Raw genomic sequence first — 18984 nt, 5'->3', positions numbered from 1 at the left:
GCCGCGGCTGATAATGGGAATAAAACATCAATGTTTTCTGCAGCTGTTTGCAAAGTCTGAACACTGAAATATAACTGGATGAAGAAAACTCTTCATTATTATACCACCACAGCAATAATGGTGCTAACTATAAGGAAACTTACTATCAAGACCTTATTTGCCTCCTCCGCTTGTCATAGCGGCGGCAGACAACTTACAGTGCATCAATATTTCACAAGGGCATTACTTCAGGTCTGGTGGCAGAGAAAGGAACCCCCGATGGGCAACCAGCAGAGTTCAGAACACAGTCGAGCATTAATCTCACTTCTGGGAGAAAGAACAACAACACTGTCTCATAAACATACAAACACAATCCAAGATGCCGTCGCATTGCGCTATTAAAGCTACGTATGTTCAATCTTTTCATTATACTGAAAGAATCCCACACGTATTCACACGTTTCAAGACATTTTACTGATGAACGCATAACGTTTTGATCTGACACGGATCATATCAAGATACTATATAACTATTTACATACATTTCATAAAGGTTTCTGTTAAATGAAAGTGAAGAAGTTAATTCATTAAGCTTCTACTGCTTGCCTCAATATGTTTCCTCTACTCATTACACACAGTCACTTCATCCTTTGTTTACATAAAACTATTGATTAGTCCAGCTTTTCGTAATGGATACTTTACTACCACCACTATGGAACAGTAGTATGTTTATCTGTGAAACGTTACCAGGTCTTTACACTATGTCGATTACTTTCTTATTCATCTCTGTTATAGTGTCAAAAAGTCATCCTGTGTCTTTTTTTTCTGAGCTCACTCTGAAGCAGCTTGTCCTTGCACTCCCACTCACGCAGGCCATCTGTAAGGCATACTGTAAATTAATGAGCGCCCCCTCACCCCAGCCGTGAAACATCATAGAAATCCTCCCACGGAGCCTCCCATAGGTAGAGACACCCACATACAACATCCATCCCATTACCATATGCAGTCCTGCATATCCAGGCAGACACATTTCCCCCCCCCTTCCCCCTAAGTGACATGTGTAAGTGTCAGCGGGTGCAGAATTTACATGAAGAGATCGAATGCATGCCCACATAGCCCTCTCCCCCACACACACACATACATACACATGCATCATCGAGACTGACGAAGTGCATGCTGACACACTTGCACATCCTGCACTCTCACGTGCCCCCCTCCCCCCCTCCTCCCCTCCTCCCCTCTCCGATGATTAGAAAGTGGGTCAAGGACAACTTTCTACGAGGGCAATGAGAAAAAATGAAATCTGCCATGAGAGACTGACTCTGGCTGCAGCACAGAAGAAGTGCCCAGAGTACGTATGATGTATAATCTGAGGAGGCAAAGATGTGATAATAAATAGCCAGGGGCTGGATGATTGGGAGGAAACTTCTAGAGCAGACAATGAGTTCTGTCCATGATGCACTTAGAAACGTACTCAATGAGGCTTGATGAATCGAACATGCTGCCCCATCTAATGAACTCTTCGGAGTTAATTGAGTGTGTCCGTTTTTCATTTGGTTGATAAATAATATCACTGATATTATATTGGTAATCAGTTCACTGCTCCCATCTGTTGCAGTAAACAACAGTACTTTTGAAAGTAGTTCCATGTTTAGTGTTTGTGTATTTCTTAGTGCTGCCACAAATACTTTTTTTCCCTGAAGATTCTCTGCAGCACAACAAATCAGTTCACGTGAAGCAAAACCTGGACCTCGAAGGAGGAATATTCACACGATTTCCTCTCTCTCTCTCTCTCTCTCTCTCTCTCTCTCTCTCTCTCTCTCTCTCTCTCTCTCCAGCAAACTACATCTACATTTTGCACAGAAAAGAAGCAAAAAAAAATACTCCTCCTTGATATTCTCATCTCTCTGAGTGATTGTGATTCAGACCGTCAAGCAGCACATCCTCCCGTCTCCAACGCATCATCTCGCACTGCAACACTCTCAGCAACTCTTATGACATTGCACCGGAGAGCTCGGCTGGCAATAGAGCCGGGCCCTGTTCACTCCACCCGTCCTCTAATAATACTCGTCCCCAGAGGACTGAAGAGGAGAGGGGTGGAGGCAAGAGCACAGCCGCCCGACCAGTCTGCAAGCGCCGGAGTTCCCTCCTCGCTGCAGCTGCAGTGGTAGCCTCTGCCGCAGTGATGAGGGGCGAGGAGAGAGGGGAGGGGGGGGGGGAAAGGTGAACCGGTGGCAAGCGAGAGATGGGGTGAGGTAGAAGGAGGAAGGTGCTGATGATGTGTGTAAACACCACCTCCGTGCCAAAAATACACCTCCATCAGCAGTATTTTCTGCGCGGACACTAATCAGGTCCACTGTGCTCATGTGTGGCTTCATGAGGGCTCCCTGTCTATTGTTTCATTAGAAGTGTTTGCTGAGTCGTGTGATCTAGGACAGGGCTTGAGAGAGGCGATTAATAACTCTGAGCATGAAGTCTTCGGGGCCAACTTTGAAAACTGTGCCACTTCTTTGAGAGAGGAGGGGAGGGAGGAAGGAGCCGGAGGGGCTTCTAATAAGGACAGTGAGGTGAGTGTTTTGGTGGCTTGTGCACGTGTGTTTGCATGGATGCATCTAGAACAGTGCATTTAAAGTCTGTCGCAATAATATCAGTGCATTCCGTCCGTCCTATTATTCTTTGTCTTCATTCTATTTGGGGAATAATCATGATGCCATGTTTTGGAACTACAGTTCCCATAATGCTTTGGGGGATGTTAACAGGAAGTATAATGTTGACATGGATTCAAAGAATTACACTGTGAGCAAGTTGAGTCCCATTATTTTTAGCATCGGAGATAATGACATCGGCGATAATGATATCCTCAGAAAGAGTCATCTAAAAATGTGTGTATTATGTCTGTGTCTTTACAGACATGTTAGCAGCTCCAACTGCTGACCGTGTTGGTAAACGGGACAAATCGGTAGGCCAACAGCACACACAGTATCTTTGACGCACAGTTTGCAAACCGAGCTGTGTTTGTCCCTCACCTTTGGAGAAGACGGTCGTCCTGGGAGTGACGTCCAGGTCCAGGGACGGGCTGAAGGGGAAGGCCCACAGTTGTGACAGCCTGGCAAGGAGCGTCAGGAGCAGCAGCAGGGGCAGGAGGTGCTGAGCGGATCTCTGGTCTCCCATGTTTAACACACAGACCTGGGTCCAAGCACTGCCTCACTTGCTGCTCAATTTGTTGGGACACGCAAAATCTGAGAAACGTGTATCTTCAGGCCCAGCAGCAGCAAGCAGATGCAGACTCTTTAATTATCGTCCAGCTGAGAAAGAGAAAAACAACGCGTATAACTGAAAGAGAAGTGATCCAGCAGAGGAAACCAGGGGCTGTTGTTGCTGAGAACAATTAAAAACAAAATGTGAATTTGCAGAATAAACACTCTCTACTGCCTGAGGGGAAATACTGCAATTATTAGTGATATACAGACGCGTTGTGTTAAAGTCAGTGGTGGAAAAAGTACTCAGATCCTTTAAGTACAATTAATAGTCCTTCATTCAAAATCCTACTTAGGTAAAAGTACAGCAGCATTATCAAAAAGTGTACTCAAGTACGAAAATGGCCCCTGTGACTGATACATATATATATATGTATAGATATACTATTATATGACATTTATGGTTGTTAATAATAATAATGCAATTACTTTATCTTTTTTTCTTGGGATTCATTTAGCTTTTTTGTGACATATTGCAGAATTTGAAAGTCTAAAAGTTACTTAAATTAAATAATATTGAACTTTGCTGAAGAGCTGAATGAACTTTCTTCCCTTTTTGACAGCATGAGCAGATAATGAGTTGCCGATATGCACCATCGCTCTCTTTTTACAACCAATTAGCCAAAGTGAACGAGTAAAGCACCGTGCTGTTACATTAAAGACCATTTAAAAAGTTGTGTGAGTTAAATAATTTGCCTCCGCGATGTGATATTGCCCCACACGACTCCATCTCTTAATTGGCTGCGTGCACACTGGAGCAGCATGACGGATAATCTAGAGATTAGGCCCCGTGCCATCAGCTCAATCTCCGCCTGGCTGCCCCGTTCTCCGGCTCTGTCACTGATCAAAGGGTCAACACTGTGAATCCCGCTCCGCCGCATTGTGACACTGGAGAATTCCCAGTTTAATCTCCACGGCTGCTGCTGGTAATCACTCGCAGTGAGAAGCACAGTGAATTAGCAGTGAGGGTGCTAAGCTTTGAAACCGACCTATAAGGTGACAAAGTGAGAGATAAGAAGGGTAAGAGGTAATGATGCTGAGGAGATCCACTCACCTTAACTTCATCCAGAACTGTTTCTTAAAGCTGGCTTTAGGGTAATGTCTTTCCCTTTTTCAAGCCTGATTCTTCATTTTTTATTAAACTAAGTAAAAGTTGTGACAAAATGAAGTTGTATTCTGGTTCCTCATCTTGGCACTTAAGACGAGACACTACAAGCAAAAAACACTGTTTTTCATGCACTGGTCAATTTTGAGATGTTTCTCAAGTCTTCTGAGTCTTCTTCCAGACGAGTGGAAAGAAAACATCCAGAATACACATTTAGGTGTTTATTTTACTACTTTGTCTATCTGTAGATTTCTCTTAAATTACTCAAAAGTTAACGTGTCCTCTGTCAAATAAAGGCAAAAGCGCCCCAAAACAAATCTTGAAAAAAAGAGTACTCGACCGAATGAGCATTGCACATAACATTGTCAATGGACAGTTATTTAAAACAATCCAAATCGATGCAGCAGAACCAGCGATATGGCCCTTTTTATTCCACAAAATCTTCTTCCTTGTCTGACTGTAGCGCCTACATTACCCACAATGCAACTCCACCACTGACAGTTGGTTCAGAGATTCAGGTGTGATATGGTGGCAGCTGCTAATGTAGCCTCAAGCAGAGATGAGCAGCGGGCTACAGAGGTCTGGTGAGCTCATTTGTTTCTAACTTTCACACCAACAGATTTTTTAAATTTTTTTAATTTCAAACTTTGTCAACGCCTCGAAAATCACCTTCTGCTCAAACTGTGTCTAAAGAGGACAGTAGAGGAACCAGACAAGCGGGCACGTCGGTGAGAAACCCTTTGGTGTGGTTTTGTCAGCTGCTGCCTTCATGTCACACACACTGAACACAGCATCGTTTCAACACATCTGCATTTGTTCTGTATGCTACAGGAGCAGGCGAGGACGTTGACAGCGTGGTGTTGCCTCAAGCTTGGAAAGTAAACACATCTGCCTCGGCGGTGGCACGACCGCTGTGTCATGCATGACTGGAGACGAGAGGAATCGGACAAACCAGCAGGTGTGTGTCTGAAATACCTTTTACTATCAGGTACCTCCTGTTTATTGATCTGCAACAGATCAGCTGGGACATTTTAAACTAATTTCAGAGGTAGTCTCATCAAACATCCTGAAATGAAGTCATAACTTGCCTACAGAAGAGGTTTTCCAGAGTATGATGAAGCTGTTTCCCATTGGAGCATGGTTTGCAAAATACAAAGAGACATTTCTGCAGAAAGATCAATAAAACAGGTGAGCTATTCCTGTATTTCCTTTAAACTGATCCCACTTTAAATGCCAAACGCTCTGCCACACTCGTGATTACTTTTGTGCTAAAGCCATCTACCGACAAATACTGAATAAATATACTTTATTAAGGGCATTATGTATTATAAGCTAAACTTGAATATGGCATTGTTTTTCTATCTTTAGCCCAAACCACTGGGAGTTGGCATACAGCTGAGCCGTAAATGAGATTACTCATCACACATTAATGGAAGAATGAGTGGGTTCACCCTGTGGGCTACATTTACTGTGATGTGGAGAAATCTTAACACAAATCTTCTCAAAGAAGCATGAAATTATTATTGTGTCGCAGATTATCTGCCTCTTAATACATTGAAAATGTATAGAATTGGAAGAATTGCTGTATATCTTGACAATATACACACAAATAAGAACATGCCATGATTTATCTGGACTCAAAGATAACAAAGATGGACACTTTAGAGACATTTCTTGTTCAGATTGCTCAACATTTATGATGAAATAAATCTTCTCATTGGGAAACTGACTTTGTCTTTCAACTTCTTCTCCATTATATACAAAATCACTCTTTAGCCTCGGTGTACTGTATAATCTAATTTGCACATATTGTGGTATGTGTTTATACACCCTGCTCCTCTTTACACTTGACGGATGAGATTACCACTTCACTCATCCGTACCACTCTCTAATACTGCGCCCTTTATGTGGAAAGAACGGCTCTGATAATGGTTGGTATAAATGAATTACAATACTTTATCTCGCTTGTTTTTCCAGGAACAGCTTTTGGGTTGCCAGGTTGTGGCTGGTTTATAGGTATAGCTCCTAAATCCACCACGAAGACCTCTCCAATGGTCCGTTTGACCTCCGACCTTCTGCACTTTGTTTACATTCACTTCACTTCAACATAATATTTAAGTATTTGTTGTTTACTTGAGGATTTCTGTTTTATGTTACTTTACACTTCTACTCCTCGATATTTGAGAGGGAAATATAAGGAAGTACTTCATTTACACATTTATCTGACAGCATGACTTTTCAAATGAAGATTTGACATATATGATACACCTATGAAATATGTTTTATAAACTTAGCTTCACCACCTTGACCTACACACTGAAATAGCTACTGTTAACACATTCATGCAATAATATCAACACTATATATTATTAATATATTATATATATATATATATATATATATAAGTATTTATTTGGTATTTCCACTTTTACGTTAAGTTGAATGAACTTTTACAACAAACCAATGACTCCAACACAAACAGACTAATCTCCCTCCTTCTTACATTCACCTTCTACCAAGAGTAAGACACGAACACACCTTTAAAACAGAGAATACACATTTCAGGTGTGATTTTCTATCAAACCTTTGACTTTAAGAACAATGCAGTCAGAAGCTTCAGGACTGTTGTGATGCATAATGTGTAATGTGTCCCGGACATAAGCTAACAGTCATCACTTTATTTCACCCACACGAATATGCTAAGTAATAAGTAAGTATAATAACACGCTTATATCGTATGTAAAGCAGCCCGCGTGCGCTAACGAGCGCGCAAACGTGCACCCATGTGCACCTGTCCGACCTGGACTGCAGCACCGAGAGGGGAAAACAGCGCTGCACATTATTCGACCACCTTCACCTGAGTGTAGATGCGCGCACAGAGAGCGTGCGGGAAGGAAAAGTGGAGGAAACGCATTGAAATAAAGAGACCAGTAGAAAAGCAATAGAAGAATAAAACACTGACTCGCCTGTTTTTTTGTTTCCTGGAGTCCACAAATATCCTCTGAGTCGTCCTCTCCGCACCGAGCTGCTCTGCTGCTGCTGCAGTTACCCAATGCTGCTCAAACACAACCAGTCCTCCCCCACCCCCCCCCCCTCTCTCTCTCTCTCTCTCTCTCTCTCTCTCTCTCTCTCTCTCTCTCTCACACACACACACATGTATAGCCCGTATAAATGATTATAAATTACAGATCTATATTACTTTTTTACAGGATAAGTTATATGTGTTTTCATTATTGTCTGTAACTCACTGTTATTGCTGCCTTTCTTTCTTTTTTACCTGGAAGCTCTAATGTAATGAGGCTTTAATAAAGGTCAAATAGTTTTTATAAATAGCACTTAATGAGTAATGAGGGGGTGAAAAAAACTATTAAGGTGCAATAATGATATCTCAGTGTTGAGTGTAGACAGCTATGAAAAACATATAGAAATATAACTGCAACATTTTTACTGACACATAATTCGTTGTGAATAACACAAAAATTATATTTTTTATTTATTTTTAGATTGCCTGAAAACACTTTCTTATCATTTGGGCTTTATAATGTGTCGTAAATATAGCCTGTGTTGTAGCGGTGATCTGCGCCCCGTGACTGCCCCCTGCTGGAGAAGAGATAGAAAGACACACAAACAGGGTCTGGGGTTTTTTCCTGTTTTCTCTACAATGTTTATCAATGTTTAAGTCTAATCAGAAACACTTTAAATAAAAAATATATAAATGCAGATAGTGTTGTGATATCTGAAATACACAAGTGAACAACACTTGAAGTATAGTATAGGATCAAAAGATAATTAACTACATCATATGTATTTTATATTTCCATATCAATACAGCCAAACACTGAGAAATATTACTTAATCATATTATATATTAGTCTGGTGTTGTTAACATGTAGTGCTAAACGTTCTGCTATAAATAAAATCCCATGCTGTCACTCTTGCCTTGACATTTTTATGGTTTTCATTTATACTTCTATTCTTATTCTAGTTTTATGACCTACATTTAAGTATGTATATTTGTATCCTCTGTATGACTGCCCTTGTGCAGCAGAGGATCAATAAAGGCTCATCTATTTAATCTTATTTTAAAGTAGCAGAAAATAGAAATACTCAAGCGTCTTAAAGTACAAGTACCTCAAATTGTACTTAAGTGCAGTAGCCTACTTAATGCATGTAAATGTACTTAGTTACTTGCCCCCACTGACAGAGTAATACACTTCCCTGCAGGTCATGCAGCTCTTCCTGGTAGACCTATATCTACAAGTACACTGGACAGACTGGGTTAACTGGTTCTGGTAGCACTGGGTGTCGCTGTATCTCTTGAAAACCCCTTTAACAAACACAGTACGGGTCGTCACGGCTGTGAGTAACCCACTGTAGTACTCGTGACGTGAGTCTGTCCGTGTCCAGACCCACGTCATGCCGGTCTCCTTCCAGCGATAGAGACACAGCTGCTGCTGACGAGCTAACAAGTCACAGCTTCACTATCGAGACTACAAACGTCTTTATCCGGTCTGGTTATCTGCTCTTCTGACGGTACGTGACATGTATCTCTCTCTCTGTCATGAATACACTCATATATATATATATATATATATCTACATTACATTACATATAACGCGTTTATCTCCAGTTTAACCGTTATCGTTAACCAGCTAACGTTAGCTACTGCTAGCATTTAAATTAGGCTAGCTTGTGCTAATAGCGGTATTTGGCTTAGCCCAATAATAGATCAGTAATAGATATATAGCTTTATTGTCAGGTAGTTATCGATCTGTTATCAGACACAGCAGACTACACAACGCGTGAGGTGTTGTAGCTTGAATGGACCAGAGAGTGACGGTAACATTAGTACAAGTTCATTGATTAGCTAGCTAACTAACGTTAGCTGCTGGAAACGTTCACCATACTAGATAGTCTGTCTGTCTCTCTCTCTCTCTGTCTGTCAGTCTGTCTGTCTCTCTCTCTCTCTGTCTGTCTGTCTGTCTGTCTGTCTGTCTCTCTCTCTCTCTCTCTCGCACTTTCCTTCCCTTCTCTGCTTTAAAACTCCTAAATCAGACATCCAGATTAACACTTTCAATATAAAATCATTGCAACGAAAGAAGACAGAGAATGGAGCCGGATCAGTCTTCAAATGCTTTGTTCTTTCTTTCTGTGAAAGGAGTGTTGTGTTCCCAATGTTTTCTACGCCACAGTATCCCAATGACAGGGTTTTAGAAGCTGGATGAGAAAGATGATATTGTGTAATTGTTTGGCGGGGAAAAGAACTCTTACACACACACAGTATAGTAGCAAGCTTTTTTGGGGGGACTCTGAATGCTTACATGCATGTTAGCAGTTTAAGACCATGCTAACTAACAGTGGTATGGTTTGCATGTTGTGCCTTTCAGATTCAGTGAAAGTTTTTAGCAGGATTGTTGCATCCAGCTTCTCTACTATTGACCACATTAATAATGGGATGATTGATGCCCCCTTTTGTCATGTTCTGCTGGTCCAATCGTGAGATCGGGTGTCTCCAGTCATCATATCTGTAGGCTATCCGAGTGAATACAACAGAAACCTCTCCACAGGTGTAAACGCTCCTGAATCGGCTGTGGCTGAGAGGACCTGAATTGGATATCTGTAGATCCACATTCCGCTCTTTTGCCTGTTCCCAAATCGACCACTTCTGATTTTTTCAGAAAGATATGTGTTAGAGATGTGATGCGGAGCAGCCAGCTGAGAGTCTTCCCGCTTCACTGCTTGGACCAACAAGGTTGGAAAGCTTTCTTTTTTTTCACTCCACAGGAGGTTGATTTGAAGTTTGCTATCTGAGATCCTGATATGAATGAGGCGCTTTGCAGCTTTGCATAGACGCTCCATTGTGGTTGACTCCCACAGAAAGAATCACATCGCCTTGAGACACTGTTATTGTGAGCTATTATGTGGCTCCCCCCCCCCCCCCCCCCTCCCTGCTGAAGATGTGAGAGCATGTTTTGTAGATCGGGGCAAGTCTGAGCTTGTGGGAGTCAGGTGTGAATAGATTGCAGTGAAATCACTTTGCCTGAAAAGAATGACCGACTGAGGATCGTGTGACTTTCCCTTTTCGTTGTGTCAATATGAAGAAGACCAGTTTTTGCGAAGCGAAGTGTCAGGGGAGTGGTCAAAGTATAGTTTTACACACAGACCACAGCTGTGCGTGGGCTAGAGCAGACAGGAACAGCGGCCTGCAGCCTCACTAACTTTAATGACTACTTACCGTGCCATTGCTATGAAAATAGCTCCCTGTTGCACGGCTCAAACATCTGCAGAGACGGAGACATGTTAATAACACGTATGTGGCTGTAACTGCCAATAACGCTCAGAAATATTTCACCCTATCCAGATGTAGAACACTCGCATACGATTATGTATGTTTTTTGCTTCAGGGTGAACTGAAAACTTGCTCTGTGTGTCTTTGCAGGCTATGATGAGGTGGTGACCCGGGGTCGGCCAGGCCGTGAGATGACTGCAGCTTGGCACGGAGGAAAGACAGAGCAGCGCGACTGAGAGAGGAGAAGAAGAAGAAGAATGGGCAGGAGCGCCTGGGGCTGCTGGCAAAGCGTCGTCTCCACTGCAGTGCTCTACGGCTCTTTGGCCCTCTTCATCTCCATCCTCCACAATGTGTTCCTCCTCTACTATGTGGAGACGTTCGTGTCCATCTACAAGATTGATAAGATCTCCTTCTGGGTTGGAGAGGTGAGTGACGAGAGACCTGCGTCAGTTAAAATGTGGGTTCTTGTTATTCTTAGAAGCTTGATATCATGTTCTAGCTTATCAATCATCCTTAGATTGTTGATTTTTATTTGGCATTATTGTCCTCATTGACCACAGACGGTGTTCCTCATATGGAACAGTGTGAATGATCCTCTCTTCGGCTGGCTGAGCGATCGCTCCTTCCTCAGCTCTCCTCAGTAAGTGTCTCACCGTCTTCCTCCTTTTTTCTCAGACAAATCACTGCATAATATTTCATATAAAACATTGCATGAAATCAACTGCCTAATGTTTCCTAAATTAGACCTCAAATTAGACCTAAGTTGAACTCGGATGTGACTCCAACAGACACGACGCTAACGTGAATATGAAGCCATAATTAGCGGCTAATTGTTAGTGTTTTAGTGCCATCCCAAAGCAAAGAAAAATGTTTTTGTTGTCAAGCTGAAGATAATTTGGTGTTATTACAGTGAGCGGATACAATAACCTGCTTTAGCCTATCTCCAGTTATGATAAGTTAGTTGTGAGGATGTTTTTTTTTAGTTACACATCCTCTTTTTTTAGTTTTGTTCTCTTTTTATTGTAAACACACAGCAATAACAAAGACTTCAGCACAACATTGGTCTACACAGTCAGCATGAATAATAGTGATTCAGACATCCTCAACATTCATATTTCCACTGCTTTGGCACCCACACACACACGACAAAACACACGAAAATGTTTCAGCGTGAGCTCTTTCATCGGCTGCCGTAACGCTCACAAGGCTTGGCAAACACCTCGTCAGAGCCAGAATCGTCAAACAGAAAGCTGCCATCTGTGTTTGCATTTCATTCTGATTAAGCCTTCTGTGACTGTGCTGTCGTCAGTCACTGTTGACATAAGTCAGCGGTGATAAAACAAAGTTTATCACATTAAAGTTTGTAATATCGGCAACACCTAACCTGATCGGACAGCGAGGGACTTTAAATATTCACCCTTGTATTTATTTGTCCTCTTTTTATGATGGTTTTCATATATTTTATTGTGTTTATCTGTATTTACATAGGTGGTTATACAGTCAAACATCAGCCAAGTTAAAGTGACACCCAATATTTATCCTTAGCCAAACAAACACACTCAGATAGCTTGAGAGTATTTCAATAGGTCTGTTGGCCTTGCTTAGTTGTCACAAAAGTTGTATTTGTATCTAATGACTTGTGTTTTTCCACTAAGGTCAGGCTCTCAGATCACAACTCCAGAGGTGGTGCTGAAGCGCCTGAAGGCCCTCTCCACAAATGGCCCTCTCTTCGCTCTTTCCTTCCTGGCCTTCTGGGTGGCGTGGGCCCGACCGTGGCTGCAGTTCCTGCTGTGCCTGTGTCTGTACGACGGTTTCCTCTCGATGGTGGACCTCCACCACAGCGCCCTGCTGGCGGACCTCGCCGTGTCCGCCAACGACCGCACGCGCCTCAACTTCCACTGCTCCGTGTTCAGCGCGTTGGGCTCGCTCTCCGTATTCCTGTCCTACTCCTTCTGGGACAAGGAGGATTTATACTCCTTCCGTCTCTTCTGTGTGACCCTGGCAGCGTTTTCCATCTTGGGCTTTTTCTTTGTGTCACGGTTGCTTCGGCGTCGTTTCCAAAAGGAAGTCCGGTCGAGACAGGATGAGGCTCTGGCACTCAAAGAGTAAGGATTTATCTGAAGGTCTGGAGTTTCTCAGGTCAGTGTGGTTGTTTCCTCTCCATCTCACTCCTCTCTCTGGTCTTCTTTTGCTGTATCGCAGGCTGAGTGTTGGCCATGCTTCAGAAAGCCCCGTCACCATTGGACAGTACCTCAAGCAGCTCTCCAAACACAGGAACTTCCTGTGGTTTGTGTCCATGAACCTGGTTCAGGTACGATATCAGTCACATTGGATGTGCTGTGAATGCTGGTAGCGATAAAGTGGGAAGACACTATCACTCTTACGATAAGTGTGTTATTACTCCATCTGGTCTGTTACAAACTCCATTGTTGTGTCTGCTCCCCCTGCAGGTGTTTCACTGCCATTTCAACAGCAACTTCTTCCCTCTTTTTCTGGAACATCTCCTGTCTGACAGTATTACTGCCTCCACAGGTTCAATCCTACTCGGTAAGGGACAGGAAGTGGCATTCAAGTCTTCTTAAAACATGTTTGATAGTGCCAGATACTGCAGTGATTATCACCATTTTTAGATATTTTATACTGGGTTGGAATGGGGAAACACAGATTGGAGGTTTATCATTGCTGCCAGTAATTTGAGTTGCCAATAATTAGACGAATATGTGGATTGATCCAATCTCCCTCCCACATTTACAGACCAGGAAGACCTCAGTAAACCAGCGATGTGTTATTCTAAGATACATCTCCTGAATTGTTAGGAATAGATCATTAATTGTAAATGAATTGTGGCTGAAACATGTTTCTATTTCTATATGATTTGCTATCCGCCTTTTTGTTTACAATTGCTCTGCTTTCCACTGGTTTATTTTTTAAATTCCGTTCTGCTTCTGCTCCCACGCAGGCATCTCATACATTGCCCCCCACCTGAACAACTTGTATTTCCTGACACTGTGCCAGCGTTACGGGGTTTACCAGGTTATCCGCTGGCTTTTTATGCTCAAACTGGGACTTAGTGTGGCTATGCTGCTGGCGGGGGCTGACCACATTTATCTGCTGTGCATCTTCATCGCTAGGTATGGCCACGCACACACATCAGGGGTCCGATGTGTGACCGCTTGTACTTTTGTTTGCTTGTTTTTGTGGGTTGTTTTTCAAAGCTGAACACACAGCAACACGTAGCGTTGTAGAAGAGGACTCTTTTCTGTCGCAGCCTGTTCCCAAGGTTAACTCCAAATATTGAGTTCACTTTTCTTTGCAACGGGAACTTTTGTCCCCGAGGACATAAAAACGTAGCTCCAGTTTGTGCTTCTTTCCCTCAGGAGTCCTTTATTCATGTAGCCCCAAAATATTTGCCTCAAAAGCATTTTAAATCTGTACACACACCTGATTTGAATAAGGAAAAAGTGCCCTCAAGATTTTGGATGTAGTAAACTCTTTTTAAGGGAAGATATGAGCAAGAGAAGGGATCATTCTTCCAGAAAGGACAGACAAACAATAGATTGGCACACCTAAATAAAATGGAATACACTTAAGTAGAACATAATAATCTACCCTTGATAAACATCTTTAAAATATACATTTCCTTGATGTTTTTTTTTCCACAAACCCTGACTAGAGACTTGTCTTCCTCTAGTAACCGGGTGTTTACAGAGGGGACGTGCAGGCTGCTGAAGCTGGTTATTTCCGATCTGGTGGACGAGGACTTTGTGGTGAATCGGCGTCATCAGGCCACCTCCGCTCTGCTCTTCGGGATGGTCGCCTTGTTGACCAAACCGGGCCAGACGTTCGCCCCGCTCATCGGCACCTGGCTGCTGTGTGTTTACACAGGTACAGACAGAAACACTAGGAAGTGTGTGTAATGACCTCGTTTCTGCATTCATGTGTCTTTATGATAAGTTTATTATAAGCTAAGCCAAGTGGCTTTTCCAGCTGGCTTAGCTGGAATTTTCCAAATTAAGCTTGAATGCTATCGGCAGAAAAGAAAAGCAAATGTTAGGTTATAATCCTAACATTTGCGTACACTGACTGACTGAACTACTTATTTCTCGTCCCCCAGGTTATGATATTTTTGAGAGGGAACCCGTGAAGGACTCTCTGGTCTCCGTGCCTGACGTGGCCTCTGGCTCAGGGACTCCGCCTCTCCGCCTGGGCTGCTTCTACATGGTGGTGTTTGTGCCTATCACCTGTGCCCTGCTGCAGCTGGCCGCCTGGTCTCGCTTCACCCTACACGGCCGCAAGCTGCAAGGGATCAAGGCCCTGAGGCAAGGGGCCCAGCACGGCCACCTCATCGATGTCAAGGCCATATGAGCTGAACGGAGCTGCCGTGAAGCTGCACACAGACACTTTAAAATGGTCGGTTTTACAATCTCTCAGCCTTGTGTGCTAGAATATGAACCACTACACAACGCGTGAGAGATGCACAATATTCTGACACGAAAACACAACATTGAGGTGAAAAACATGAAACCTGCCTTATTTTTATATATTAGATTATTGACTTATATTTATATTTGAACAAAAGACCAAAAGATAAAGTCAAACCAATCAATAGTTGGACCAAGGTGAGAACTTTTCATGGTGTGCGCCAAAGATGGGGTGCCCTCTTTTAAACAGTTTGTTAAGCATAATTCTGGCCGAGAGAACCGTCTAAACGCCGTGGCTGCTGGGTAATTTATCAGTGACATCAGCCAGATGTAAAAAGATGGAGGAGGAGAAGTTTACCACAGAGCTCCAGTTCTGATTTCTAATGTTATTAGCAAGATGAAGAACATGAAATAAACTTGCACTAATGTGTTCAGAGTGCCATTGAAACTGCATGGATTCCACGTCCAACTTTACCGTTTCTTTACATTTACACACGATGGCCTGTCGGTTTGATGTGAAGAACTGTGTTTTTGATCGATGTTTTTGCACAAAACTGCCATTTGTCCGTTGTACTTCTAACATTCTGATTGTGACATATTTTTGTGTACCGTAATAATGAGAAATGGAATCGGTAAAGTATGCTGGTAGCCATATTATCCTATCACTTTTGTAATTTTTCAGATAATACAAAGAATGTTTGTTATTACCATAAATAAACCATCTAAAAGTCAACCAAACTCAACCTGTGTTTGACCATTTAGAGTTGTGTGTGTGTGCGCATGTGCATGACATTTATAGGCCTGCTATGTTTGTATATATTCCAGTGACTTATAAATTGTAATTTGGGGGAAATTGCACACAGAACCACAGGCGGATTGACCCGCTAGAGGTCCGAGGGGCAAAAGGAACTGCTGTGTGATCATTTTAGTAAAAACGCATATTTAGAAACATGCTACATGTAAGCACAAAGCTGAGACAATAAAGGTCTGTGGTTCCCAACCACTTGGGCTTTAGGGATGGAACAAAAGCGATAAGTTCACTCTCACAGTGATTTTGCTTCTCTGAATGTTTAATTTGAAGGATTTTAGAGGCCAGGAAAGATTAAAAAAACATCCCCAAAAATAGGCATAAATGAGAGAATGCACATAGTAAAAATAAATACGTTCTTCACTGTGACAAAAGTGTAAGAAAACAATAGACTATATATAAAACTTAATCTTGACCATGCACAGGTTACATATGTTATTATGATATTTATGATCGTTTTAACGGCTGAAATTCATTATTTTAAAAATAAATTAAAGACTTAGTTTTAACGGGTAATCTAAAGGAACTTCACATAATGTTAGCCTCTCACGACGATTGGGACCAGACTAGATTAGGACCAACTCTTTGAACTGGGATGCTTCCTGTGCGGAGACGGAAGTAGCAGACGGTAGTCCTCTTGTTTTGTCTTTTTACTCCCTGTGTGCGTTTGGTTTCCCCTTTATTCCGTATTGACGTTATTCCCATTTTTTTATTTCTTGTAAATCGTTTGTGTGATAATTATTTAAATGTTGCTTTGCTAGGTTAAAGGCTAACAAAAACTCTCCAAGTCATTTGTAACCTATGTGTAACATAAGCGCGATCAGCGCAACGCTACCCATCATGCACCGCGCGCAATATTTAACATGTTTTATAAATCAATCGCTTGGATTTAGAAAGAATAAAACAATTAAATTCATTCAGAGGTCGTATTCAATCCAATAAGTCTTCAACACAAGTAGATTTTAGATTGTAGATGACGTAATAAAGTAGTTGAATCGGCGCACTGACACCGTCACTGAAGAGGGTGTGTTGGGAAGTCAAATAACTACCGACTACGTTGCAACATTTAACACTCATGATTCTCTTCAGATCGCATAAATCTTTCGCCTTTTACTAAAGATTTCCGTGGAGCGGATCAACATGAGTTCAATCTAATTTTTTGATGCCCTGCCTCGTGCGGGGCTTCCTACTCTTGTCATAATAAAACCATCTTAAATAAGCATACATATGGTACAGTCAGTATCAATGTGGCCCACCATAGAGGGACCTTTTACATGACAGATAATTATTATGCAGTAATGTCAGATAACATGTAAGCCCTGCGATATACTGAGGAATCTGAATATGTAGTTTATTTCATTGTGACAGTACAGCCACGCCCCCAATTTATGAGCACCGGATGTTCACAGACTGTTCTGTGAACTTGGTGACTTGAGACCACAAATAGACGCAAAATGGCAATAAAGAGACTAAAAATGACAACAAATAGAGTGTGTTACAGCTCAATGATACAACGCGTGACATCTTTTTGAACTCTCCTTCACACAAAGCTAGTTCTCAAGTCATGGGTGGAGATTGACGGAGGTATATTCTAATGAGCATGCGCGTGACATAGGAAGGGGAGCCAAATCTGATTGGCTTGTTGAATCACATGTTTTCAGATCCACAAAAAAAACTGACTGGGTCGCGCAGTATTTAAAGTGTTTTATAAATCAATCGCTTGGATTTAGAAAGAATAAAACAATTAAATTCATTCAGAGGTCGTATTCAATCCAATAAGTCTTCAACACAAGTAGATTTTAGATTGTAGATGACGTAATAAAGTAGTTGAATCGGCGCACTGACACCGTCACTGAAGAGGGTGTGTTGGGAAGTCAAATAACTACCGACTATGTTGCAACATTTAACACTCATGATTCTCTTCAGATCGCATAAATCTTTCGCCTTTTACTAAAGATTTCCGTGGAGCGGATCAACATGAGTTCAATCTAATTTTTTGATGCCCTGCCTCGTGCGGGGCTTCCTACTCTTGTCATAATAAAACCATCTTAAATAAGCATACATATGGTACAGTCAGTATCAATGTGGCCCACCATAGAGGGACCTTTTACATGACAGATAATTATTATGCAGTAATGTCAGATAACATGAAGGCGCTGTGATGTCCTGAGGAATCTGAATATTTAGTTTATTTCATTGTGACAGTACAGCCACGCCCCCAATTTATGAGCACCGGATGTTCACAGCACCATTGGTGGCATGAGACCACAAATAGACCCAAAATGACCACAAATAGACCCAAAATGACAATAAAGAGACTTAAAATCACCACAAATAGACCCAAAATGACAATAAAGAGACTTAAAATGACCACAAATAGACCCAAAATGACAATAAAGAGACTTAAAATCACCACAAATAGACCCAAAATGACAATAAAGAGATTTAAAATCACCACAAATAGACCTAAAACGACAATAAAGAGACTAAAAGTGACCACAAAGATTCTGACTTATGATGTGTTTTCTTTCCTCATCACTCCTTTTAGTGTGTGTGTGTGTGTGTGTGTGTGTTTGTGTATATAGGGTTTAAGTGTGTATGTATTTTGTGTGTGCAGTCAGCCAGATAATTTCATGTCGTGGTAAAGAGAGGAAACTATGGCACTAAGTTGTAAACATGCCTTATTCAGTTTGACATGTTTTCTTGTGTGCCTCTCATCTGCTTTAAGTACAAAATAACTTCTTTATCTGCTTTAATGTCAACATGACCTTTATTTGTCTTTTTATTTATATATTTCACAACTTTGTTACAGTTTTAGTGTTGCTGTGTTGTGATGTCAAAATGAATCACAGCCTTGCCGCTCTTTCCACTCCACTCCCTGTCAGCGAGGTGCCATAAAAAGAACGCATGAATATCGAGAATATGTTGGGAAGTACGGTTAAAATCAGACTTCCCATTTCTTGTGCTGTAACGTATCACCGGGTGCCTCCTCCAGTAGAGAGACACACTCTCACACAGAACAGGAAACAAGAGGGTGCTCGGCGAGCATAGACTAAACATCAAGCAGCAGTCTGAGCTCTACGAGATACCAAACTACTTCAGGGTTGTGTGAGAGACGTCCGGTGA

At 41.9% G+C, this 18984-nt stretch overlaps 2 protein-coding genes and 2 non-coding genes across 5 annotated transcripts in view; 3 read left to right on the top strand and 1 right to left on the bottom strand.

Moving 5' to 3' along the window:
* Positions 1 to 7394, bottom strand: part of sema4gb (sema domain, immunoglobulin domain (Ig), transmembrane domain (TM) and short cytoplasmic domain, (semaphorin) 4Gb) — a 32341-nt gene extending 24947 nt beyond the window's left edge. Inside the window, exons 1-2 of the mRNA XM_076094077.1 lie at positions 7307 to 7394; positions 3005 to 3283 (exon numbers count right to left, since the gene is read on the bottom strand). Of these exons, the coding sequence (XP_075950192.1) occupies positions 3005 to 3149 (145 nt within the window). The 5' untranslated portion in view covers positions 3150 to 3283; positions 7307 to 7394. The remainder of the gene's footprint in view (positions 1 to 3004; positions 3284 to 7306) is intronic.
* A 1215-nt stretch (positions 7395 to 8609) lies between these two features.
* Positions 8610 to 15788, top strand: slc68a1a (solute carrier family 68 member 1a). 2 transcript variants are annotated; one of them, XM_076094076.1, is made up of 10 exons: positions 8610 to 8873; positions 10019 to 10092; positions 10780 to 11054; positions 11190 to 11269; positions 12285 to 12734; positions 12832 to 12940; positions 13080 to 13176; positions 13589 to 13760; positions 14321 to 14514; positions 14744 to 15788. In XM_076094076.1, the coding sequence occupies exons 3-10, from the start codon at positions 10887 to 10889 to the stop codon at positions 14992 to 14994; spliced, it is 1521 nt and encodes a 506-aa protein (XP_075950191.1). In that variant the 5' UTR covers positions 8610 to 8873; positions 10019 to 10092; positions 10780 to 10886; the 3' UTR covers positions 14995 to 15788. The 2 variants fall into 2 exon arrangements, with proteins under 2 accessions (XP_075950191.1, XP_075950190.1); XM_076094075.1 differs by lacking the exon at positions 10019 to 10092.
* A 1139-nt stretch (positions 15789 to 16927) lies between these two features.
* LOC142952173 (U5 spliceosomal RNA) lies at positions 16928 to 17042 on the top strand. Its single transcript, XR_012954657.1, has one exon. It is a non-coding gene; the product is annotated as a U5 spliceosomal RNA (small nuclear RNA).
* A 722-nt stretch (positions 17043 to 17764) lies between these two features.
* On the top strand, positions 17765 to 17879 carry LOC142952172 (U5 spliceosomal RNA). Its single transcript, XR_012954656.1, has one exon. It is a non-coding gene; the product is annotated as a U5 spliceosomal RNA (small nuclear RNA).
* The last annotated feature ends 1105 nt before the right edge of the window (positions 17880 to 18984 follow it).

Source organism: Anarhichas minor, unplaced genomic scaffold (genome assembly GCF_050575085.1).
Source record: "Anarhichas minor isolate MPS153535 unplaced genomic scaffold, ASM5057508v1 ptg000017l, whole genome shotgun sequence".
Classification (NCBI taxonomy): domain Eukaryota; kingdom Metazoa; phylum Chordata; class Actinopteri; order Perciformes; family Anarhichadidae; genus Anarhichas; species Anarhichas minor.
Note: the sequence above shows the minus strand (reverse complement) of the source record. Positions and strands in the feature narration are given on the sequence as shown.